Raw genomic sequence first — 27,626 nt, forward strand, 5'->3', positions numbered from 1 at the left:
CATGGCTTTGTCAGGGGGAGATCATGTCTAACCAATTTGATTGAATTTTGAGGGGGTGACTAGGTGTGTGGATGAGGGTAGTGCAGTTGATGTAGTCTGCATGGACTTCAGTAAGGCTTTTGACAAAATCCCACATGGGAGACTGGTCAAGAAGGGAAGAGCCCATGGGATCCAGGGCAATTTGGCACATTGGATCCAAAATTGACTTAGTGGCAGGAGGCAGAGGGTGATGGTCAAAGGTTGTTTTTGTGACTGGAAGCCTGTGTCCAGTGGTGTACCGCAGGGATCGGTGCTGGGTCCTTTGCTGTTTGTAGTGCACATTAATGATTTAGATATGAATGTAGGAGGTATGATCAGTAAGTTCGCAGATGACACAAAAATTGGTGGAGTGGTAAATAGCGAGGAGGGAAGCCTCAGGCTGCAGGACGATATAGACGGGTTGGTCAGACGGGCAGAACAGTGGCAAATGGAATTTAACCCTGAAAAGTATGAGGTGATGCATTTTGGGAGGACTAACAAGGCAAGGGAATACACAATGAATGGTAGGACCCTAGGAAGGACAGAGGATCAGAGGGACCTTGGTGTGCATGTACATAGATCCCTGAAGGCAGCAGGACAGGTAGATAAGGGGGTTAAAAAGGCATATGGGATTCTTATATTCTATGTCTCAGCTAATGAAGGCAAGAGCAGGGAGGTTATGATGGAACTGTAAAAAACGCTAGTTAGGCCACAGCTGGACTACTGTGTGCAGTTCTGGTCGCCACACTATAGGAAGGATGTGATTGCATTGGAGAGGGTGCAGAGGAGATTCACCAGGATGTTACCTGGGCTGGAGCGCTTCAGCTATGAAGAGAGACTGGACAGGCTGGGGTTGTTTTCCTTACAGCAGAGAAGGCTGAGGGGGGACCTGATTGAGGTGTACAAAATTATGAGGTGCATAGATAGGAAGGAACTTTTCCCCTTAGTAGAGGGGTCAATAACCAGGGGGCATAGATTAAAGGTAAGGGGCAGGAAGTTTAGAGGGGATTTGAGGAAAAACTTTTTCACCCAGAGGGTGGTTAGAATCTGGAACTCACTGCCTGAAAGGGTGGTAGAGACAGGAACCCTCACAACATTCAAGAAGCATTTGGATGAGCACTTGAAACGCCATAGCATACAAGGCTACGGACCAAGTGCTGGAAAATGGGATTAGAATAGACAAAGTTTGATGGCCGGCACGGACACGATGGGCCGAAGGGCCTCTTTCTGTGCTGTATAACTCTATGGCCTCGATTTTCATTGAGCCGTGGAGGCAGGCTTGGAGGCGTGCGGGGGATTAAAATCGCAAAAACTGGCGGGCGGGACCCCCCCCCCCACCGGCCTGGTTCCCGACTCCGAGCAATTATAACTCAATCATGTCTGATGGTCCCGACTCCGTCCTGCATCCAACAGGCGGGACTGGTTGTTAAGGCCCTTAACCACTAAATGGCCTCTATAATCCTATTTTGAAAGGCCCTTGCGAATTTAACCCTTTTCCCACTTGAAACACGCCTGGTGGGAAACACTAATGTGAAACCTGGCGAGAGCACTATTGGATTGCTGACTATCAACTGCAGGTCAACCATTAAAGAGATTTGATCAGCCATGATTTGCAGGTGGCAGGACTTAGTGGTCTCAGGTCTGGGGCAACTTTTAGAAGGCTTAACCACACCTGTGGAGGGTTGGAGCCTCACACCCATCTCCAGTGTGACCTCCTGGGAAACCCCTCTCACCACCTTCACTCAGCACTTCCTCAATGGAGGGATATACCAGAAGCATGGGAGCCATTTATTTCCTTCCCATCTGGGCATTAGAGGAGCTCGAGCACCAGCCGGGGCAGCAGCAGAACCAGGAACAACAGCAGCACCAGCACCAGGAGCGCCAGGCTGCTGCTCACCCACCTGAAGCTGCACAGGCCAGAAGGGGCCAGCGCCTGGAAGCCCGTCGGCGCAAGAGATACCCCCCAAACAGGGTCTACAGACGCAGGGTCAGCTACCTCAACATGTCTGAGTAGCAGTGCCAAAGGCGGCTCCGACTTTCGCGAGAGGTGGTGACTGACATCTGCGCAATGCTACAGCAAGACCTGCTGCCCAGAGGACTAGGTGGACAAGCATTACCAGTGGCCAAAGTCACCACCGCACTCAACTTTTTTGCCTCAGGCTCATTCCAGGGATTAGCAGCAGACATCAGCGGCATCTCCCAGGCGGCCGCACACACTTGCATCACGCAGGTAACCGATGCCCTCGCGCACAATCACATCCATTTCACCAAGGATCAAGCAAGTGTCACGGCGCGAGTGGTTGGATTAGTTAATCTAGCAGGCTTTCCAAGGGTGCAGGGCGTCGTTGACTGCACACATGTGGCCCCTAGGGCACCCCATCGCAATCCAGGTATTTTTGTCAACCGCAAGGGCTTCCACTCCCTCAACGTTCAGCTGGTGTGTGACCACAAGAAATTTTGCATGTTTGTACCAAGTACCCTGGCAGTTGCCATGACTCCTTCATACTGCACCAGTCTAGTGTACCTCCGCTATTCAGTCCGCCAGACCAACTTAACGGATGGCTACTTGGAGACAAGGGCTAATGACGCCGTTGAGGAGGCCAGCCAACGAAGTTGAGGAGCGCTACAACTCCAGCCACATTTCCACCAGATCCATTATCGAGCAAACCATCGGTTTGCTGAAGATGCGCTTCAGATGCCTGGATGATCAGGTGGAGCCCTACAGTACTCAGCAGCCAGGGTCTCCAGAATCGTCGTGGTTTGCTGTGCACTTCACAACATGGCACAGCGTTGTGGCTTGCAGATTCCTGAGGACCAAGTGGCTCCTCACATATCCGAGGAGGAGGAGTGCGAAAATGAACATCCTGCAGAGACCCATCAACCAGCGGCAACATTACGCGAGAACATTGCTGCCCGTGATGCAAGGAACGCACTCATCCTGGCCAGATTTGCTTAGCCTAGTCAATCAAACACTTTCGCCTCGCTGCTTTTTACCAGAGCTTTGACAATGGCCAAGAACCAGAGGATTCCTAGCACTCTGACCACCATACTGACAGTTGCAAGTATTCCTAAGGCCTCAATGTGGAAGTCCCAATAGCGAAATGACAGACGCCACAACTGCAACATTTGCCATCAGAATTTTTATGTTCAATAACGACGTGATGGCATTTATACAATAAACACAAAATTGCACCCAAGTGACTACCCTTGTGACTATTTGTGCAGAATTTTCCTCTTACACGTGCTCCTACATGGTGCCTCCCCTGTGGCTTCAGCAGATGTGGACACCCCTTGCTCGCTTTCCTGCCTCGACACCTTTGGCGGGCGTCCTCACAGAAATCACAGAAACCCCACAGTGCAGATAGAGGCCATTTCGGCCCATCGAGCCTGCACCGACACATATCCCACCCTATCCCCGTAACCCCACGTATTTAATCCCCCTAACACTAAGGGTCAATTTATCATAGCCAATCAACCTAACCCGCACATCTTTGGACTGTGGGAGGAAACCGGAGCACCCGGAGGAAACCCACGCAAACACGGGGAGAATGTGCAAACTCCACACAGTCACCCGAGGCCAGATTCGAACCCGGGTCCCTGGCGCTGTGAGGCAACAGTGCTAACCACTATGCCACCGTCCTCTGGGGTTGCGAGCCTGTCTGCTGCTCCTGCGGCTGGGCAGGGGTTGAGACGTCTATCTCACTTGGGTGTGGACTCCGGTGAGGCTCTGACCGAGGGCTCTGCAGTGGCTTGGAAGTGTGAGCGCTTGGAGAGGAGCCCCCCACTTCCTTGAGGTCTGCCACCAACCTCCCTCATGGGTCAGGTCCCCCTCAGCGCCTGCAAGTGGCTGGAGAGCACCTTGCTGCACATCAGGGGGGCCATGGGGACCCGTATCTGCAATGACAGTCCTACTCAGAAGGACTTGTTTCTCTGTTCAATAGATGCCCATCACTCCTCAAGAGATGTCATTCTATTCTGAACAATGACCATGTTTTCCATACCCTGGCAACTAAGCTCCTCCACGGCCATAGCCATCCTCTCCTCTACGGTAGCCAGCCTTACCACGGTGGTAGCAATCCTTTCCACGGAGGTAGCCATCCTTTCCGTGGTGATGCGTTCATGCGCCAATGACTCCACAAAGGCTCTGCTCATGTTCACTATGGACTCCTCCTTTCGCACCACACTCGCAGCGACCCTAGAGACAAAACCTGCCAGAGACTCCTGCGTCTGTGCCTGGAGTTTCATCACCTCTGATCTTATGGATGGACCCAGAGGCACAGGATCGACATGCTGCTGAGCCGAGCTGGCAGAGTCCTGCGCCCTCCGACTAGGACTCTCCACTGCTGGCCCTGTCTCCACAATCTGCTGATGCTCACTTGTGAGCGGTGATACACCAGGTGACAACACTACTCTATGTCCCGAAAGTCCCACCAAGGTGAGAGTGTCTGCGCTGGGTGTGCTGAATTCTGCTGACGCTGCACCCTCAGAGGTTGCAGCTTCCTCTGAGGAGTCTGGCTGCTCAGCCTCTTCTTCCTAGCTAGGGGGGATGGATGCTTGTGATGGTCCTGTGGGGGAGTAAAGGAAAGAGTCAGAGATGTGATGCAAAGGCTACATGCACATAGCTTTTTGCAGATGCTCATAAGTGCATCTGTTACAGCTTCACAATCATTATCAGCGACTCATGCAATGTCAAAGAGGGAGATGGGAAACTTTTCTGTCACCAGCTTGCTGTGTTACACCCGTCTATCTGTCCCCCACGCGCGAATCATCCTCTATTTCCATCATTTCCAGGACGGCCTCCTCCCAGGGGGTCAGGTGGGCTATTGAGGCTGTCCCTCCTCCTGTCCTGGCTCGCTCTCTTTTGTTGTGAGCTCTCTTTTCCTGCAATGAGGGAGACAAGTGGAGGTTGAGTGAGAATGAAGGAGTGAGTGTAGAGATTGCATAGCATAGATACTTAGAAGGAGACAAAGATGGAGTGAGGTTGCAAGACTAAGGGCCCTCCCTGTGTGTGGTCAGTTGTGTTCAAAGCATCAGTGTGATAGGGAGTGTGAGGGCTGCATGGTCGAATAGTTATGTGAATGGGTAAGGGTGCATGGATGTCAGTGTCAAGTGAGATGTGGAGGAAGAGATTGCTAAAGCTGAGTGCTGGTGAGGAAAGGCAATGGGGATCAGATTGAGGGTGATGGGAAATTCATATTCACTTTCCCAGTGCGCTGAAGGTCATGAAATCTTTTCCTGCACTGTATCCAGGTTCTGCGGGTGACTCCCAAGGAGTTGACCTCCTCAGCCACCTGCATCCACACTGCCTTGGTCTGAGTGGGAGGCCTCTTCCTCCCTGATGAAGGGAAGAGCACCTCCCTGTTGGCCCTAGCCCCATCCACTAATGCCTGCAGTGCCACCTCGTCAAAGCGAGGCGCTGATCTGGCCCTCCCGCTTGTCATATTTGCTGCAACTCCCTCACACTGCACATTCAAGAAGCTTGGCAGTCTACAGAAGAAGCAAGGCTTGCTGTGGACCTTAAATGCAGCAGCAATGATGATGTCATCGGAGGGGACATTCAGTCATGAAAAACCCATTTGCAAAGGCTTCCCACACGTTGGAAATCAATTGGCCAATTCAGTTAAAATTGCATCAATCTCCCACATCCATTTAGATTCATATGGGAAACACGAAATTCGGATAACACGACACCATCCCGCACCCGAGTTAAAATCCCCCCCCATGACTCTATGGGCTTGATTTTGTCAATGGGGATGTGATGGAGGCGGGACTCCCACTTTTTGGGTTGTCGTCCCGCCTCCATTGACTTGTGGCCAACCCACGCTATTTTCCCTTGATTGACCATGTTAAGCCCGCCCAGCGGGCTCAGCAGGTCAATTAAGGGACACCTGGTCACGTCAGTGATTGACATTTCATCTGTCAAGAGCTTTTGACAGATGAAAAATCAGCATTTGACAGCTCTGTGAAGCTGTCAAACACTGACAATCTGTCTTCTAACTTGAGTCCTTCTACTCAGACTCAGTTAGAGATCTCTCCAGACCAGAAAGCAGAATGCTGCAGCTTTTGATATTTCAGCGGCCATTCTGCTTTCTGCGCCGGTGAACTGAGGGACTCCCGAGAACTGAAGGAAGGAAGCCTGCAGGAGAAAGTAAAGGTAAGTAAAAATTAAAACACTTTACACTTACCGCACGCATTTACCTCTGCACACATGCACCCATCACTCACCTGCACAACGGACATCTCGACCCCTCCAACCCCTGCAGACCGACGGTCCGCCTCACTAACTTGCCGTGGTTCGGAGCCGTCGGAAAGCCCACACTTCAGGGCTAAAAAATAGGGATTAGGCAAAAAACTGCCTGTTAACTACCTGTTAACAGGCAGTTAATTGGCACTAATCCCCTTCCCGCCTCGGGGAGGCAGCTCCCAGCACAGGTCGGATACCCGCCTCCTGGGACATTGGCACAGAGGCAGGTTGGGGGCGGGATGTGTTCGTGCCCCCCGATTCTGCAATTTTCCCACCACTCCCGCCTCCAAACCCGCCTCCACGGGGCTTGGAAATTCGAGCCCTATGACTCTAAATCATGTTTGATGGGCTTAAATAACCAACACACTGATTTTGATTTAATAACCTCACTACATCATATGCCACAATTCAAATTCTCTTCAAGTCCAGCAGTAGCATTTTTAAAAAGAGAGTCAACCCAAGTATACAAGAAAAATCTGGCACTTCATTAGTTAATTTTCCCTTCTGCAATAAACATTTCAGAACTTTCCTGTGTGCATTGCACTGGGAAATCATTGCTCGTTTGCAATGCTGAAATTGAATTGATTAAATCTACCTCATGCAAAATACTGTACAAGTCACACTCTGCCAACCAACCCTGACGTGTGGCACTGGAGGAACAATTCCTCACTCCCACTCTCAGAAAGGAATGGCACGCACAAGAGGTACATCATGAGTGCCAGGTCGTGCTCTTCTGCCCGTTAAAATTCAAAGGCGAAAAAAATCATGGGCTAAGTGTGCACAATTGCCCAATGATGTTCTCCCTGTGAGCACCTACTCCCCTAAAAAATCAACTAACTGGGACAGTCTTGGAGATTCATTTGCTGCCTTACCCTGGTTCAACTGCTGCTATCAATCTTCTGACCATTCTGTATGTCAGTAAAATAACTGATGTTATTCTAACTACATGGAAGGTTTCATATTTCTTCTCTTTCCGTCAGTTCTAATATTGCATCTTGGTTCAACCATGTGTGTTGTTCTGCTCTCTCTTCTAAAAATTCTGCCTACTGTACCTCTTCCAAAGTGAAAGTTAACCTATTTGACTCACTTTTCGCCTTCCAACTCTAATGTCAGTCCTCTTGATAAAGAACATACCTGCCCTGTTCCACTACGATATGGAGATGCCGGTGTTGGACTGGGGTGGACAAATGTGAGAAGTCACAACACCAGGTTATAATCCAACAGCTTTATTTGAAATCACAAGCTTTTGGAGCGCTGCTCCTTCATCAGGTGAAGTGAAGAGATGCATATAGGCACAGCATATATAGTCAGAGAACACTGCCAGATGATTACAGGTAATCTTTCTAACTGCCCTTTATCCCAAACAACAACAGAAAATGCTGGAAATACTCAGCAGGCCAGGCAGCATCCGTGGAGAGAGAAACAGAGTTAACGTTAACTCTGTTTCTCTCTCCACAGATGCTGCCTGGCCTGCTGAGTATTTCCAGCATTTTCTGTTGTTATTTCAGATTTCCAGCATCCGCAGTATTTTGCTATTACATTGCCCTTTATCCCACCTCGGCAGAGAGATAATCACAGCAATCAAAGGTGTGGATGGTGTCCAAACAGGTCAGTCAGGGAAACATTACATCAAAGAACAATGAGGTGGGGTCACAAGGGGTCAAATGTTGCAGATGCTGGGGTCTGTATGAAAAACAAAAAAAAAGAACAATTTTTTTGCTGGAAATCACAGCAGGTCCGGCCGCATCTGTGTAGAGAGAACAAGCCAACGACGACTCGAGTCTGGATGACTCTACGTCAGGTGGGGTTACATGTAGCGTGCCATGAACCCAAGATCCCGGTTGAGGCCGTCCTCATGAGTACGGAACTTGGCTATCAGTTTCTGCTCGACGATTTTGCGTTGTCGTGTGTCTCGAAGGCCGCCTATATATAGTTCTCTGACTAAATATGCTGTGCTTATATGCATCTCTTCACTTCACCTGACGAAGGAGCAGCGCTCCGAAAGCTTGTGATTTCAAATAAAGCTGTTGGACTATAACCTGGTGTGATGTGACTTCTCACATTTGTCCACCCCAGTCCAACACCGGCATCTCCACATCGCAGTGGAACAGGGCAGGTATGTTCTTTATCAAGAGGACTGACATTAGAGTTGGAAGGCGAAAAGTGAGTCAAATAGGTTAACTTTCACTTTGGAAGAGGTACAGTAGGCAGAATTTTTAGGAGAGAGAGCAGAACAACACACATGGTTGAACCAAGATGCAATATTAGAACTGACTCAGGGTTTGCCCTTCATGGGTCTGTTCTTTCTTCATATCAATTACCTTCCCGAGTCACCATCAACCATATCCATGTTTTTGGTGAGGATTCCACTCTATATTCATTAAGATTGCACACCCTTGGCACTCGTAAACCTAAAGTTCTTGAAGTCTAATAGCTGAATCTACATCTTGATCTCCTTCATGTCCTTCAATGGAGCACATAAAATCTGGTTGCTTTCCATTCTTCAAAGTCACAGTTTCTTCATTTCTCCCACAAGTTTAAACAATAGTTCTCACCTCTTACTTTTGATGACTTTACTCTAGCCCTTTTTTGTCTGTGTCAGTTTGGTGATGATGATCACCCTTGCCTCGGAGTTTGGAGATTGTGGGTGCAAACCCCACTCCAGGATTTGAACAAATAATCCAGGCTGAGACTTCAGTACTGAGGGAGTGCTCCATTATCAGAGGTGACATTTTTCAGATGAGATGTTAAGCTGAAGTGGGCCCATCTGCCTGTTCAGGTGGATAGAATAGATCCCACCACTGGGATTTCTCCCGGTATCCTGGTCATCCCTCAGCCAACACCACAAAAAATAGATTAACTAATAAGTCAGTTATCTAATGTGTTGCTTGTTGGACCTGGTGGGGATTAATGGCTGCATTTCGCTACATAACATGACAACACTTCAAAAGTAATTAATTGACTGAAGTGCTTTGGAAAATCCTGAGGATATGATAATGCCAAATAAATTCAAATTATTTTTCTTTTTATTGGAATTCCTGGCCAGCCTATTCCCACTAACATTAAATAAACCTCCTGCATCTCCTCCATTGCCAAAGGTGCTTCCAAAAAGCTCTGTTTGCTCTTGTGCGAGACTGTTCCCTCAAGAACAATTATTAATTCAATACAAAACCCAAATCTGTCTTAAGACTTGAATATACTGGCATACTTGGGGAGGCTCTTGTTTCTCTATTTTATCAATATATAGTCAGCGCTCCTTTGTTGTTCTAAGTGTCAAATGTTACATGTTTGTTCTGCCTTCTATATTGTGCTGTTGAAATCAAGACCGATGGTACACTCTTCTACTCTTTCTACATATTATTTCCCAGGACCTCCAAACTGTGGAACTCTACCACCTTTCATCATTCCTTTCTCCTAGTATCTTCAGACTTTTAAAACCTAAGCTTAGTGTCATCTAATCACTACTTTCATACTAGGAAAACATGGTTGAAGACTGTTCACCACCCAACTTCCCTCCCTGGCCTCCGTGTTAGTTTATATTGTGAACGGTTCTCTTTCAAATACTATTCCCCTCCCCTTGAAATCTGCCGTCATCACCCCTCTCCTCAAAGTACCCACCCTTGACCTCTCTGTCCTTGCAAATTATCGCCCATCTCCAACCTCCCCTTTCCTCTCCAAAGTTCTTGAACATGCTATCACCTCCCAAATCCATGCCCATCTTTCTCGGAACTCCATGTTTGAATCCCTCCAATCAGGTTTCCGTCCCTACCACAGTACTGAAACGGCTCTTATCAAAGTCACAAATGATATCCTACGTGACTGTGACCATGGTAAACTATTCCTCCTCGTCTTTCTCAACCTGTCTGCAGCCTTTGACATGGATGTCCACACCATCCTCCTCCAACACCTCTCCTCCGTCGTCCAGCTGGGTGGGACTGCAGTCGCCTGGTTCCATTCTTATCTATCCAGTTGTAGTCAGCAATGGCTTCTCTTCCTGCTCTCGCACCGTCTATGATTCTACCTCTGGAGTCCCCCAAGGATATACCCTTGGTTCCCTCCTATTTTTCATCTACATGCTGCCACTTGGCAACATCATCCGAAAACACATTAGGTTCCGCATGTACGCTGACGACACCCAGCTCTACCTCACCACCATCTCTCTCGACCCCTGCACTGTCTCTAAATTGTCAGACTGCTTGTCTAACATCCAGTTCTGGATGAGCAGAAATTTCCTCCAACCAAATATTGGGAAAACTGAAGCCATTGTCTTCGGTCCCCACCACAAACTCCGTTCCTCTCCCTGGCAACTGTCTGAGGCTGAACCAGACCGTTCGCAACCTTGGTGTCGTATATGACCCTGAGATGAGCTTTGGACCACATATCTATACCATCACCAAGACCACCTATTTCCACCTCCATAACATCACCCAACTCCGCCCTGCCTCAGCTCATCTGCTGCTGAAACCTTCATCCATGCCTTTGCTACCTCTAGATTTGACTATTCCAATGCACTCCTGGCCAGCCTCCCATATTCCACCCTCCATAAACTGGAGGTCATCCAAAACCCTGCTGCCCGTATCCTAACTCGCACCAAGTCCCATTCACCCATCACCCCTATGCTCACTGATCTGCATTGGCTCTCGGTTCGATAACACCTCAATTTTGAAATTCTCAACCTGATTTTCAAATCCCTCCATGGCCTCGCCCCTCCCTATTTCTGTAGCCTCCGCCAGCCCTGCAACCCCCCCCCCCCCCCCAGATCTCTGCGCTCCTCCAATTCTGGCCTCTTGCGCATCTCCTATGTTAATTGCTCCACCATTGGCAGCCATGCTTTCAGCTGTCTAGGCCCTAAACTCCGTAATTCCCTCTCTAAACCTCTCAGCCTCTTTAACACTCTCTCCTCCTTTAAGATGCTCCTTAAACTTTACCTCTGTCCTAATATTTCCTTCTGTGGATCAGTGTCAAATTTAGTTTGATAATCGCTCCTGTGAAGCGCCTTGGGACGTTTTAACATGTTTAAGGCGCTATATAAATACAAGTTGTTGGTTGCTGTTGTTTCGGAAAGCTAGGAACTAACATTTTAAGGACACAGGTCATGGGGAGCAGTCAGCACAGCTTTTGCAGTAACTGGCAATGCCTTGCAGGCTTTTCGTTTTCATTTTATTTTATCAGGGTTGGGCAGAGGAAGTGGAGGCAACAAATATCGAACATGATTTACACTAAAAATATTTCAGCCTCACCTTTTTATTTCGATTTACGCTAAGGAAGTAGGCACTTTCTGTTCCCACAAACGGTGGGCCCCAGGCTCGAGTGTCATCACCAGCGCCTGAAACCAAGGGAATGATTTGATTAACATTAAAAATTGTGGTTTCTGCTCCCTTTATCACAATTACACTGAAAATCAAATACAAATCTCTGATGTGGCGTCATCCATAAATACACCTCATCCACTACTGCATGTTCTCCCGACAATCCACTACTGCATGTTCTCCCGACAATCCACTACTGCATGTTCTCCCGACAATCCACTACTGCATGTTCTCCCGACAATCCACTACTGCATGTTCTCCCGACAATCCACTACTGCATGTTCTCCCGACAATCCACTACTGCATGTTCTCCCGACAATCCACTCCTGCATGTTCTCCCGACAATCCACTACTGCATGTTCTCCCCACCATTCTATACCCTCTCCCCGCTCTTTACTGCCTATAACTCCCCTTTCTTTCTTTCTCCTTCACTTCTCTCAGTTCTTGCTTTCTCTCACTCCCTTCCTGCCTCATTTGTTGTTTTCTCTTACTCTCACTGTGTCAGCCATGGCTCAGTGGTAGCACTCTGGAGTCAGAAGGTTGTGAGTTCAAGCCCCACGCCAGGAACTTGAGCACAAAATCTAGGATGACAATTCAGTACAGTATTGAGTGAGTGCTGCACTATTGGAGGTGCCGTCTTTCGGCTGAGACGTTAAAACGAGACCACGTCTGCCCTCAGGAGATCCCATGGCACTATTCGAAGAAGAGCAGGGGAGCTCTCTCTGGTGTCTTAGCCAATATTTATCCTTCAACCAACATCACTAAAAATAGATTATCTGGTCATTATCGCATTGCTGTTTGTGGGACCTTGCTGTACTCAAATTACGACGTTGCCACGTTTCCTACATTACAATCGTGACTACACTTCAAAAGTACTTCATTGGCTGTAAAGCATTTTGGGACGTTCCGAGGATGTGCAAGGCACCTTATAAAATGAAAGTTTTTCTTTATTTCTTTCCTCTCATTCAATTCTCTCACTTCTTGCTTTCTCTCACTCTCACTTCTCATTCTCCTCCGTCAATTCTTTCACTCTGTCTCACTTCTTGCTTTCTCTCACTCTCACTTTGTTCCCTCACTATTCTTTCACCTCTCAGTGAGTCAGGAAGTGCTTGAGGCGAGCAGGCAGATGAGGATGAACTCAGGACGGCCAAGCAGGCAAACCGCAAAGTGCTCGGGGTATGCAGGGAAGTCAGGAACCATTCAGGGCAGATCGACTACCAGGCAGACCAGGAAATACACACGGTGGCCAGGAGGTGGATAAGCAAGCAATTAGGCCAGATTTGTAAAATAGCTGCCTGGGAACCAGTCGGGCAGAGAAATGGTCAAACGAGGCAGCTGGGAAAGCAGGGAATCTTTGCAACCCAGTCGATCAACAACTTGCATTTATATAGTGCTTTTAACATAGTTAAATGTCCCAAGTTAGTTCACAGGAGCGCAATGAAACATTAACACCGAGCCAAAGTTGGACACATTAGGACAGGTGACCAAAAACTTGGACAAAGATATAGGTTTTAAGGAACGTCTTAAAGGAGGAGAGTGAAGTGGAGACCTTTAGGGAGGAATTTCAGATCTTAGGGCATAGACGGCTGAAGGCACAGCCGCCAATGATAGGGGAGTAGGGGATGCACAAGAGGCCAGAGTTGGAAGAACGCAGAGTTCTTGGAGGGTTATAGGGCTGGAGAGGTTACAGAGATAGGGAGAGGTTTGAACACAAGGATGAGAATATTAAAATCGAGGCGTTGGTGGATCGGGAGCCAATGTAGGTCAGCGAGCACAGGGGTGATGGGTGAACGAGTTAGGATACGGGCAGCAGAGTTTTGGATGAGCTCAAGTGTACAGATGGGTGGAAGGTAGGACAGCCTGGAGAGCGTTGGAATCATCAAGTTTGGAGGTAATGAGAGCATGAATGAAAGTTTCAGCAGCAGATGCGCTACCCCCACATCCCAGCCTCCTCGCCCAGAGTCCCTCACAACCCAGCTAGAATTGTTCCTGACAGCCCCTACCCTAAAGTCACTCCTGGTCCACCCTGACACCTATACCATGTCATTTGCAGCCCGGCATTATCCCCCCAGCCCACCCAAGTGTTTGCCACCCATATTCTTCTCTACCCACTTGTTTTCTGATCAACTGTTGCTGTGGTTCCTGCTGTGCTTGCCAACTGTAATTGTGATCACATACCCCACAGTAATTTAAAAGGTCAGTCCTTGTTTCAACCAATCACTAATTTTTGCCCTACTGACGTACAACGCCCAGAAGTGTGACACATTGGACTCACACTAGATGCAAGACTTTTATTTATAAAGAATATTCTCTCAAGGGATGGATTGTTGTGGTTTTCTTTGTGCTTCTCATTGCTGGTGATTATTAGAAGTGGTGGCTAAGGCTTTGATAGCTGGAAGCAGCTTGAAAGGGATGTCTGTATACTCGGACAGCGCTGTAACAATTGAAATTGGCAGGAAAGGCCTCTGGTCCCCATTATGTTTCACATCACTTATTTGTAGAACTTGCACTAGATCCCTTATCACTGTTGTGAATAAAATCACGGAAAGCTCTGGGTAGAGGGAGTTGCATTTGGAACTACAGGAATGGTCATCTTGGCGGGCAGTATCTTTTCAGGCAGATACACGCACCGCACACATATACCCCGCACACGCACACATATACCCCGCACACGCACACATATACCCCGCACACACACACACATACCCCGCACACACACACATACCCCGCACACACACACATACCCCGCACACACACACATACCCCGCACACACACACATACCCCGCACACACACACATACCCCGCACACACACACATACCCCGCACACACACACATACCCCGCACACACACACATACCCCGCACACACACACATACCCCGCACACACACACATACCCTGCACACACACACATACCCCGCACACACACATACCCCACACACACACACATACCCCGCACACACACACATACCCCGCACACACACACATACCCCACACACACATATACCCCGCACACACACACATACCCTGCACACACACACATACCCCGCACACACACATACCCCACACACACACACATACCCCACACACACACATACCCCGCACACACACACATACCCCGCACACACACACATACCCTGCACACACACACATACCCCGCACACACACACATACCCCACACACACACACATACCCCGCACACACACACATACCCCGCACACACACACATACCCCGCACACACACACATACCCCGCACACACACACATACCCCGCACACACACACATACCCTGCACACACACACATACCCCGCACACACACACATACCCTGCACACACACACATACCCCGCACACACACACATACCCTGCACACACACACATACCCCGCACACACACACATACCCTGCACACACACACATACCCCGCACACACACACATACCCCACACACACACATACCCCGCACACACACACATACCCTGCACACACACACATACCCCGCACACACACACATACCCCGCACACACACACATACCCCGCACACACACACATACCCCGCACACACACACATACCCCACACACACACATACCCCGCACACACACACATACCCCGCACACACACACATACCCCGCACACACACACATACCCTGCACACACACACATACCCCGCACACACACACATACCCCACACACACACATACCCCGCACACACACACATACCCTGCACACACACACATACCCCGCACACACACACATACCCCGCACACACACACATACCCTGCACACACACACATACCCCGCACACACACACATACCCCGCACACACACACATACCCTGCACACACACACATACCCCGCACACACACACATACCCCGCACACACACACATACCCTGCACACACACACATACCCTGCACACACACACATACCCCGCACACACACACATACCCCGCACACACACACATACCCCGCACACACACACATACCCCGCACACACACACATACCCCGCACACACACACATACCCCGCACACACACACATACCCCGCACACACACACATACCCCGCACGCACACACATACCCTGCACACACACACATACCCCGCACACACACACATACCCCGCACACACACACACATACCCCGCACACACACACATACCCCGCACACACACATATACCCCGCACACACACACACCAGTGGAGGAAAAAGGGAGAGATGCATACAGGAGTGGAGGAGACAGACACACACATGCAGGAGAGGGAAAATGGGGGCACAACCACAGGAGTCAGGGAGGAAGAGAGACAGACAGATGCAGGATGAGAGAAAGAAACGCAGGTGTGAGAGAAAACGAAAAAAAAGACTTGTATTTCTGCAGCACCTTTCACAACCACCGAACGTCTCAAAGCGCTTTACCGCCAATGAAGTACTTTTGGAGTGTAGTCACTGTTGTAATGTGGGAAACGCGGCAGCCAATTTGCGCACAGCAAGCTCCCACAAACAGCAATGTGATAATGACTAGATAATCTGTTTTTGAGAGAGGGAAGAAGAAAGAGAATTATGGGGGGGGGAAAAAGAGAAAAAAAAACACACACAGGAGTAAAGCAGAGAGGAAAGACATGCACACTCGGGAGTGGAGGGGAGAGATTGGGAGAAATGCAAACACAGTAGTGGGGGAGGAAAGGTAGAACAGGGAGGAGGGAGAGGAAAGAGAAAAGCACACACGGAGGAGCAGGAGAGCAAGGGATAAACATATTGGAGTGTGGGAGGAAGGAAGGGACACACACAGGAGAGGAAAGAAAGATAAAGGTATATACGTAGAAGTGGGGAAGGGAGGGAAAGCGCACCGAGGTGATGGAGAGAGGGAGAACGCACAGGAGTGGAAGAGACAGAAAAAACAACACAGAAGCAGAACAGAAAAGGCTTTTTCTTTTCCAGACTGTACCTCTACCTTTAGCTGGAAGGTATGAGCAGATGAGATCCAGTCCATTGGCTTAGAGCATTTCACAAAACACAAGCCGGAGAGTACCACAGACAGTTCACTGGAGCTGTGTGTACACTGGACTACAGACTGACTGTAATCCAGCTCACTATGAAGACAATATCAATCAACATATGGCTCGGATACATTTATCTAGCAATGTACTCAAAACTACCTACTTAAATTACTTTTTACTTTGCATTTACACAATCATAATCCAACATAAATACAAATAAACATGTTTAATACCAAAAGTTAGTTGGCAGCAGAATGCAATATGTGATGTGAGATTATGACAGAAGCAAAGGAATAAAAATCTGTGGGGAGAGTTTCCACTTACAGTGCAGTGGCATTGAAATTGGAAGTGCACGAGTGCATCTTGTGTCACGAGTACACGAGAGAGATCACTTAGCATTTTCTGCTGTCCCTTCACTTAAATCATTATGCACCACTCTCATCATTGATTAGGCCATGTGCTAGGAGCATGGGAACTAGGGGAATGGGCTTTCTGCCGAGTACAAGTGAGCAAGTTGGTGGAGACTTCAAGGGTCCAAGTAATTTGGAGGACTGGTCCCTTTTCAGATAAAGCTCTGGAGATAATGCTGAGGGAGGTGATGTGGGCAAGGTGTTGCTTCTTCCTATTGTATTTCCACAGGTATGGCTGAGGAGCACTATCTTACAGGGTCTGATGATAAGGAAGCATCCACCTCACTACACACTGACTCTACCTGCAGCAAGCACCAGCCCAGAGTATCCAGTCTGGGCTGTGAGATTTAAAGTTAGAGCTGGAATTAGATCACGGGGCAGGGGTGGAACAGACAGCATGACTGAGGAGGATCAGAGGGGCAAAGCCACCCTCAGCTGCCAAACTCCACAATTTGCCATCTACTTCCACGCAGATGTTGAGGGAGTATCCAGAAGAAGGGGTGTGGCAGGACTGGTCACGGATGAGGGCTCTGTGTCTCAGAGTGATCCTCCATGCATGCCTCCCAGCTACCCCATTCAAATGACCTACACTGTGCCAGAAAGCAGACAGGCCAAGGCAGCCACCACAGTAGCCGTGGCGGCATCAGTTGCCGTGACATCTTATGACCCTGCAGAAGGAGGTACAGAACCACCACCATTCCAGTAATCATTCAGGAACATCCAGTAGCCGGCCGCCTCACTTCCTTCTCACACAACGGCAGCACCTAGAAAGAGCATTAGGATACATTCACCATGCACAATCACAAAGAGGAAGCACCAGGGTAAGGAGCACCAACAACAAGACAAGCACAAAACTGCACGAATAAGTTATTGGAATTGGATTTGGACTTTGTGCAGATAATTCATTTGTCCTGAGCCACATTTTTTAGCAGGAGATGAATGATTTGAGGTGAAGTACGGGGTCATATGTCACTTAGGATGAATTTGGTGTGTCAGTTCGTTGAGAACATATCACAGGATTGCTTTGCGGGGCTGCATGGCAGACACTCCAAGACCTATCGAGACAGTAAAGTTTGTGTTTCAGCAGGGCTTATCATATTCTCTATTTGTATCCTTATGGAGCAGAGTACCTAAGTATATTTTCTTTCTGCTGCAGTTTGTGGATTCTACAATAATATAGCTACGGTTCAAAAGAATAGCCCTGGCATTTAGAGCACAAGTACCATAAAATAATAAGAATAAATGCATTGTGGCAGCTTTCTGGGTACCTGTCAGCTACCTGCATGATATAGCTCTGATGCTCAAATGCAACTTGACGGAATGGAACCTCTTCCTATTCCTAAATGCCATTGCCTTGGTGAAGGAGTCTGTATGACCACGAGTTCCATAAAGGAAGGTCTGCACTCAAGGGTAGCCAGTCACTGTGAAAAAGTGATGAGCATGTGGCACCTGAAGGGCATGGACAAAAATGGACAAAAGAGCTGAACTCAAGAGGTGAGGTGAGAGTGACTGCCCTTGACATCAAGGCAGCATTTGATCGAGTGTGGCATCAAGGAGCCCTAGCAAAACTGAAATCAATGAGAAAACTCTCCATTGGTTGGAATCATACCTAGCACAAAGGAAGTTGGCTGTGGTTGTTGGAGGTCATTCATCTCAATCACATGACTTCACTGCAGGAGTTCCTCAGGGCAGTGTCCTAGGCCCAACCATCTTCAGCTGTTTCATCAATGACCTTCCCTCCATCATAAGGTCAGAAGTGGGAATGTTCGCTGATGATTGCACACTGTTCAGCACCATTCGAGACTCGTCAGATACTGACGCAGTCCGTGTCCATATGCAGCAAGACCTGGACAACATTCAGACTTGGGCTGACAAGTGGCAAGTAACATTCACACCACACAAGTGCCAGGCAATGACCATCTCCCCTTGACATTCAATGGCATTACCATCGCTGAATCCCCCACTATCAACATCCTGGGGGTTACCATTGATCAGAAACTGAACTGGGCCAGCCATATAAATACTGTGGCTACAAGAGCAGGCCAGAGGCTGGGAATTCTGCGGCGAGTGTCTCACCTCCTGACTCCCCAAAGCCTTTCCACCATCTACAAGGCACAAGTCAGGAGTGTGATGGAATACTCTCCACTTGCCTGGATGAGTGCAGCTCCAACACTCAAGAAGCTCGACACCATTCAGGATAAAGCAGCCTGCTTGATTGGCACTCCATCCACCACCTTCAACATTCACTCCCTCCACCACCGGAGCACTGTGTCTGCAGTGTGTACCATCTACAAGATGCACTGCAGCAACTCGCCAAAGCTCCTTCAACAGCACCTTCCAAACCCGCGACCTCTACCACTTAGAAGGACATGGGCAGCAGACGCATGCGAACATCACCACCTACAAGTTCCCCTCCAAGCCACACACCATCTTGACTTGGACCTATATCGCCGTTCCTTCACTGTCGCTGGTCCAAAATCCTGGAACTCCCTTCCTAACAGCATTGTGGGTGTACCTACACCATATGGACTACAGCGGTTCAAGGCGGCGGCTCACCACCATCTTCTCAAGGGCAATTAGGGATGGGCACTAAATGCAGGCCTAGCCAGCGACGCCCACATCCCATCAATGAATTAAAAAAATCAAAAAAATCTGCAATGCAGCCTTCCTTAACAGCGGGTTTAGCCAAGGGTTCTCTCAAGATTGTCACAGCTGATGTTATAGAGACCTCGGACTCCAGTGTCTGTGAATATGTTCTGTCTAGATTCACCAAGTTGGGGAACTGTCTGGGCAGGACTGTCATAGAACCATAGAAAGTTACAGCACAGAAGGAGGCCATTTTGGCCCATCATGTCCGTGCCGGCCAACAAAGAGCTCTCCAGCCTAATCCCACTTCCCAGCTCTTGGTCCGTAGCCCTGCAGGTTAGAGCATCCCAAGTGCACATCCAAGTACTTTTTAAAAATGTGATGAGAGTTTCTGCCTCTACCACCCTTTCAGGCAGTGAGTTCCAGACCCCCACAACCCTCTGGGTGAAGAAATTTCCCCTCAAATCCCCTCTAAACCTTCCACCAATTACTTTAAATCTGTGCCCCCTGGTTTTTGACCCCTCTGCTAAGGGAAATAGGTCCTTTCTATCCACCTTATCTATGCCCCTCATAATTTTATACACCTCAATAAGGTCTCCCCTCAGCCTCCTCTGTTCCAAGGAAAACAAACCCAGCCTATCCAGTCTTTCCTCATAGCTAAGATTTTTTATTCCTGGCAAAATCCTTGTAAATCTCCTCTGTACCCTCTCTAGTGCAATCACATCAATCCTGTAATGTGGTGATCAGAACTGCACGCAGTACTCTAGCTGAGGCCTAACTAATGTTTCATACAGTTGAAGCATAACCCCCCTGCTCTTGTATTCTATGCCACGGCTAATAAAGGCAAGCATTCCGTATGCCTTCTTAACCACCTTATCTACCTGGCCTGCTACCTTCAGGGATCTGTGGACATGCACTCCAAAGTCCCTTTGTTCCTCTACACTACAAAGTATCCTACCATTTACTGTGTATTCCCTTTCCTTGTTAGTCCTCCCCAAATGCATTACCTCACACTTCTCCAGATTGAATTCCATTTGCCACTGTTCTGCCCACCTGACCAATTTATTGATATCTTCCTGCAGTCTACAGCTTCCTTCTTCAGTATCAACCACACAGCCGATTTAAGTATCATCTGCAAACTTCTTAATCATACCCCTATATTCAAGTCTAGATCATTGATATATACCACAAAAAGCAAGGGACCCAGTACTGAGCCCTGCGGAACCCCACTGGAAACAACCTTCCAGTCACAAAAACACCCATCAACCATTACCCTCTGCTTCCTGCCTCCGAGCCAGTTTTGAATCCAACTTGACACTTTGCCCTGGATCCAATGGGCTTTTAACTTCGTGACAAAAAGGAAAGGGAGGTGGGGTAGCATTACTGGTTAAAGAAGGGATTAGCACAATTGTAATATAGGATATTAGCTCTGATGATGTGGAATCTGTATGGGTAGAATTGAGAAATACTAAGGGGAAGAAAACGTTAGTGGGAGTGGTATATAGACCTCCAAACAGTAAGGCGGAGGTTGGGGATGGCATTAAAAGGGAAATTAAAGAAGCGGGCAATAAGGGCACAGCAGTCATCATGGGTGACTTTAATCTACATATAGATTGGGCTAACCAAATTAGTAACAATACTGTGGAGGAGGAATTCCTGGAGTGTTTACGGGATGGTTTCCTGGACCAATATGTCGAGGAACCAACCAGAGATCAGGCCATCTTAGACTGGGTATTATGTAACGAGAAAGGATTAATTAGCAATCTTGTTGTACGAGGCCCCTTGGGTCAGAGCGATCATAATATGATCGAATTCTTCATTAAGACGGAGAATGAAGTAGTTGACTCAAAGACTAGGGTCCTCAATTTAAATAAAGGAAACTACGATGGTCTGAGGAGCGAGTTGGGTAGGATTGATTGGGGAATGTCACTCAAAGGGTTGACGGTGGATAGGCAATGGCAAACATTCAAAGACCGAATGGAGGAACTACAGAAATTGTTCATCCCAGTTTGGCATAAAAATAAAACAAAAAAGGTGACTCAACCGTGGCTAACAAGGGAAATTAGGGATAGCATAAGATCCAAGGAGGGGACATATAAATTGGCCAGAAAAAGCAATAATCCTGAGGATTGGGAGCAGTTTAGGATGCAACAAAGGAGGACAAAGGGATTAATTAAGAAAGGGAAAATAGAATATGAGGGTAAGCTTGCAGGGAACATAAAAACTGACTGTAAAAACTTTTATAGATATGTGAAGAGAAAAAGATTGGTGAAGTCCCTTGCAGTCAGAATCAGGGGAATTTATAATGGGGAACAAAGAAATGGCAGACCAACTAAATACATATTTTGGTTCTGTCTTCACAAAGGAGGACACAAATAACCTCCCAGAGATGCTGGGGAACATAGGGTCTGATGAAAGGGTGGAACTGAAAGAAATCAGTATTTGTAGGGAAATGGTGTTAGGAAAATTGATGGGACTGAAAGCCGATAAATCCCCAGGGCCTGATAATCTACATCCCAGGGTACTTAAGGAAGTGGCCCTAGAAATAGTAGATGCATTGCTGGTCATCTTCCAGAACTCGATAGACTCTGGAACAGTACCCATGGATTGGAGGGTAGCTAATGTTACCCCACTATTCAAAAAAGGTGGTAGAGAAAAAGCGGGGAATTATAGACCGGTAAGCCTGACATCGGTACTGGGGAAAATGCTAGAGTCCATTATAAAAGATGTAATAGCAGAGCACTTGGAAAGCAGTGACAGGATCGGACAAAGTCAACATGGATTTACAAAAGGTAAATCATGCTTGACTAATCTACTGGAATTTTGAGGATGTAACTGGTAAAATAGATAAGGGAGAACCAGTGGATGTGGTGTATTTGGACTTTCAGAAGGCTTTCGATAAGGTCCCGCATAAGAGATTAGCGTGCAAAATTAAGGCACATGGGATTGGGGGCAAGGTATTGACTTGGATAGAGAACTGGTTGGCGGACAGAAAGCAAAGAGTTGGAATAAACGGGTCGTTTTCCGAGTGGCAGGCAGTGACGAGTGGGGTACCGCAAGGATCGGTCCTAGGACCCCAGCTGTTCACAAGATATATTAATGATCTGGATGAGGGAATTGGATGTAACATCTCCAAATTTGCAGACGACACAAAACTGGGTGGGAGGGTATGCTGTGAGGAGGATGTCGTGAAACTCCAGTACGATTTGGACAGGTTGGGTGATTGGGCAGAAACATGGCAAATGCACTATAATGTGGATAAATGTGAGGTTATCCACTGGTGGCAAAAACAGGAAGGCAGATTATTTTTTGAATGGCAATAGATTGGGAGAAGGGGAAGTGCAAAGAGACCTGGGTGTTCTTGTGCACCAGTCACTGAAGGTAAGCATGCAGGTACAGCAGGCGGTTAAGAAGGCAAATGGTATGCTGGCCTTCGTAGCAGGAGGGTTCGAGTACAGGAGCAAGGATGTCTTGCTGCAGTTGTACAGGGCCTTGGTGAGACCACATCTTGAGTATTGTGTGCAGTTTTGGTCACCTTATCTGAGGAAGGACGTTCTTGCCATGGAAGGAGTGCAGCGAAGATTCACCAGGCTGATAGCTGGGATGGCAGGAATGACGTATGAGGAGAGATTGTGTTGATTGGGCTTATACTCACTGGAGTTTAGAAGATTGAGAGGGGATCTCATCAAAACCTATAAAATTCTGTCAGGCCTGGACAGACTAGATGCAGGAAGGATGTTTCTGATGGCCGGGGAGTCCAGAACCAGGGGTCATAGTCTAAGGATAAGGGGTAAGCCATTTAGGACCGAAATGAGGAGGAATTTCTTCACCCAGAGAGTGGTGAACCTGTGGAATTCTCTGCCACAGAGGGCGGTGGAGGCCAGTTCATTAAATATATTCAAGAAGGAGTTGGATATATTTCTTAAGGCTAAAGGGATCAAGGGATATGGGGAGAAGGCAGGGACAGGGTACTGAATTTGGATGATCAGCCATGATCTCACTGAATGGCGGAGCAGGCTCGAAGGGCCGAATGGCCTACTCCTGCTCCTATCTTCTATGTTTCTATGTGTCCAGTCTGCCATGTGGAACCTTATCAAAAGCCTGCTAAAGTCCATATACACTACATCAAACGCACTACCCTCATGTACCCTCCTTGTTACCTCCTCAAAAAATTCAATCAAGTTTGTCAGACACGACCTTCCCTTAACAAATCCGTGCTGACTATCCTTGATTAATCCGTGTCTTTCTAAATGAAGATTTATCCTGTCCTTCAGAATTCTTTCCAATAATTTTCCCACCACTGAGGTTAGGCTGACTGGCCTGTAATTACTCGGTCTATCCTTTTTTCCCTTTTTAAACAAGGGTACCACATTAGCAGTCCTCCGGCACCACACCATTGTCCTGAAGAAAAGCAATGAGGTCTTCCACCCTATGGAGCAATTCATCAGTGACCTGATGCGTGCAGCGCTGCACAGCAGACGGGCTGATCCAACACATGGCATCAAGAGCCAGGGCCAAGGAAATTCAAGGCAGTGGTGACATAATGCCACGGACAGTCATCCCAGTCGTGGAGGAGGTTTGCAAATCTCACTGCAGGAGACAGCACAGTTCCTCAGTTTAACGTCTCATCTGAAAGACGCCTCTGACAGTGCAGCACGCTCTCAGAACTGCACTGAAATGGCAGTTTACCCATGACATTCTGACTCAGTTGAGATGCTGCCACTGAGCCAAGCTCCTATGTCCCAGCACTGAAGAGCTTAAAGAACTCAACCTCTGAATACCAATAATGCCAAATAAATAAATTTTCCTTAGCACAGTACAGTCTTTCAATCTGGATGGGACCCTCTCCTAAATAGTACCTTCCTCTGCATTCACATCTCTCACTCTTCCTGCTCCACAGAGTTGCTGCTCCAACACGGGCAAGTATTTTGCAAACACTTTTTGCTTGCTTCAGTGAAGGTAATACAACCCAGCTGGAATGTGACAAAGCCCTGGCAGCATAAAGGGTTTCAGCTGTTGGAAAATGATGGACTAACTAAAAGTAATGTAATCCACCCCTAATAAGAGACTAAATTTACTTCAGGAATGGCAATCATTTACTGCGGTGCTAAAACAATACTGGGAAATGTACTGTAACTGTGGGAGCTTTAATAAGTTCTTTTACTGCCTGAAATGTTATTTTTCAAACTGCTTTAAGTGGATAGTAAAATGATAGTCTGAAAATTCTCTCTACAAGTCTCTACAAAAATTATATTGTTGCTGCCTAATCACTCAGCTGGAAAAGCAAGTGTCTAACTGAGCCATACAGTTATCAGAAACCCTAGGTTTGGTTCCGGGTCTGTGCCCAGTGAGCTGATCTTATTAGGATGCCACAATTAGCTTCAGTGTCCCTGGATCGGAAAGGGGAGGGGTGAAACAAAAAAAGGGGAGGGGGGAAATCAGCCAGGGAACCTGAACATCATTCAGTGAATCCTATTGGAAAGCATGCATGTGTTCACATTGGGTGAGAATGGCATTGGGCTCAGCTGTGATGCCCTCCACAGTTGAACAGCCTGCTGACATTCACTGTGTAGGCTCACAAATGAAGAATGGCCATTTGGACACGATACACGAGGACGTCTGTCACCAATGGAGCCAAACCTCAGCAGTATTGGGACTATTTTGCCCAAAACAGAGATGGCTAAGAGTAGATTTAATTGAGGTTTTAAAAATTATAAATGGTTTTGACTGAGTGAATAGGGAAAGACTATTTCCTTGGGTTGGGGAATCAGTGGCAAGGAGTCATCAGTTTAAAGTTGACACTAAGAAAGCAAGGAGAGAAGTTAGGAGAAACTTCTTTAGTCAGAGGGTTGTTAGAGCATGGGAAGCTTTTCCAACAGGGAGCAGTTGAGGCAGAGACCATTCCATCTTTTAAGGGAAAAGTGGATAAACATTTGAAGCGGAAGACACGGGGCTATAGGGGAAGATCAGAACAGCGGGATTAGTTTTGCATTGCTCTAGCAAATAGCCTGCACAGACATGATGGGCTGAATGGCTTCCTATGGTCCGTACCTTCAAGAGAGATGGGGAGAGATTTGGGGAAAAACTTTGTGAAATGTTAAATATTAAAGGTTGGTGTCATTAATATTTACAAATGTTAAACCTGCACTAGGCTAGGGCCTGTGGTAGCAAATAGAGTTACAAAAGAAGTGCCATAGTGACATCCAGTGAAAGGCCCACTAAAGCATGTGCTTTTTTATTGAGAAAAAAACTTGCCTTTCACAGCCTCAGGATGTCACAAGGCGCTTTACAGCCAATTAAATATTTTTGAAGTATAGTCACTGTTGTAATGTAGGGAAACGCAGCAGCAAATGTGCGTACAGCAACGTCCCGCAAACAGCAATGGCCAGATAATCGTTTTTTTAGTGATGTTGGTTGAGGGATAACGGTTGACCAGGACAACTCCCCTGCTCTTCTTCAAATAGTGCCATGGGATCTTTAGCATCCACCTGAGAGAGCAGATGAGGTCTCGGTTTAACATCTCATCTGAAAGATGGCACCTCCATCAGTACTGCACTGAAGTGTCAGCCTAGATTTTGTGCTAAAAATCGCTGGAGTGGGACTTAAACCCATGACCTTTTCAGTCAGAGGCAAGAATGTGACCACTGAGCCAAGGCGGACAATTAAAATCAATCTCATAGGAACTCAGCTCTACTGAGGAAGAACCTAAAATCTAGCAAACATACGAACATTATCGACCGTGTTCCGCAGATATTTCCTGGTATAAACTAATTTTCTCTATTGATATTCTTTATTCAAATCTGAGCAGTCTATTACCTGGTCTTTCTACTTTGATGATTTCTGCACCCAGGTCTCCCAAGATCATTGTAGCAAAGGGTCCTGCTAACACCCTGTTTGGAATGGGGAATAGAAACAGGCAGTTACATTCACAGTTAAATTCTTACCCAACAAACAGCTTTCTTTAGTATTACTGAACTTGAAGGTACCTTGTGAGGTCTAGGATTTTAACACCTTCCAGTGGCTTTACATTTCCTGAAAACCAACACACAAAAGTGTTAGAGTTCTTGTCGTCATGGAATCGCACATTCAACTTCAGCCCACATGGGAGAAGTTACACAAGTGTACTAACACTGGCTTAAAACAAAGGGGCCGCACTCGAAGTTATAGACGGTCATCTTTGACTGGTCTACAAAATTGTGACAGTGGAGGGCTGTAGTAGCCAGATCTCACTAGATCACTGATAGCACCACTACAGAATGGTGCTTTCACAATGCTATTATAGGTAGTCATTTTCCTTTATCTAGCATCTACTACTGTGTAGCTTTGTAAACATTACAGTGCTCACTTGAAAATGTATTCAGATTTGGCACAACTGCGGTGTATCTGGATAGTGAAGATGTAGACAACCTACCTTGAAATGTAGGCACCTGCCGCATAGCTCAGGTGCAAGCCTCGGTCATGAATGGGGGAAACTCACGAGTTTTAGATACTGCAGCATTATGACAGTGCTTGTGTGATTCTCCCACCATACAAATGAAGAAACCGAACTCATTATGATAACAAGCTAGATAGATACATTTCAAAACTCTCAGATTGGGAGGGAGTTTGCTGCATGGATCAACATTTCAAAAAAAAAGATCTACAATGTAGAAAATAACATTGTTATTCACACTCCATATCGCAGGAATCTGAATCAGTCATACCCACCAGAGGAAAAGGATGGCCTTTTGGACGAGACACCCAATCTGACAATGATCTGTTGAATTGCTAACTTTTCTGCTAACGAATCCAATCAATCTTCTGTTATGCGGTGAACTTTGTTATGTCCCGTGGTTGCCTCTTAAGAATGGCCTAACAGATTTGATTTCCGCCAGACTACAGAAAAGTAGGATACATTGGGCTAAAAATTCAGGGGTTTAGCGCAGGCTGTTAACACCCGATTCGGAGTAAACAATGGCGGCCGCCGCATTTCTGACCGCTGCCGGCAGATCCCAGTGTGTCCGCGCTCATGAAAATTATGGAGATTATACAGATCATGACGTCAGAGAGTGTGCAACGCTCACTTG

General features: G+C 47.3%; 1 protein-coding gene across 1 annotated transcript in view; it reads right to left on the reverse strand.

Moving 5' to 3' along the window:
- The window catches only part of sugct (succinyl-CoA:glutarate-CoA transferase), a 996,627-nt gene that overhangs the window by 895,448 nt on the left and 73,553 nt on the right, over positions 1 to 27,626 (reverse strand). Inside the window, exons 2-4 of the mRNA XM_085993900.1 lie at positions 26,547 to 26,592; positions 26,377 to 26,450; positions 11,503 to 11,588 (exon numbers count right to left, since the gene is read on the reverse strand). Coding sequence (XP_085850026.1) covers positions 11,503 to 11,588; positions 26,377 to 26,450; positions 26,547 to 26,592 — 206 coding nt within the window. The remainder of the gene's footprint in view (positions 1 to 11,502; positions 11,589 to 26,376; positions 26,451 to 26,546; positions 26,593 to 27,626) is intronic.

Source organism: Somniosus microcephalus, chromosome 7, assembly GCF_052327205.1.
Source record: "Somniosus microcephalus isolate GS21.2 chromosome 7, FLI_Smic_1.0, whole genome shotgun sequence".
Classification (NCBI taxonomy): domain Eukaryota; kingdom Metazoa; phylum Chordata; class Chondrichthyes; order Squaliformes; family Somniosidae; genus Somniosus; species Somniosus microcephalus.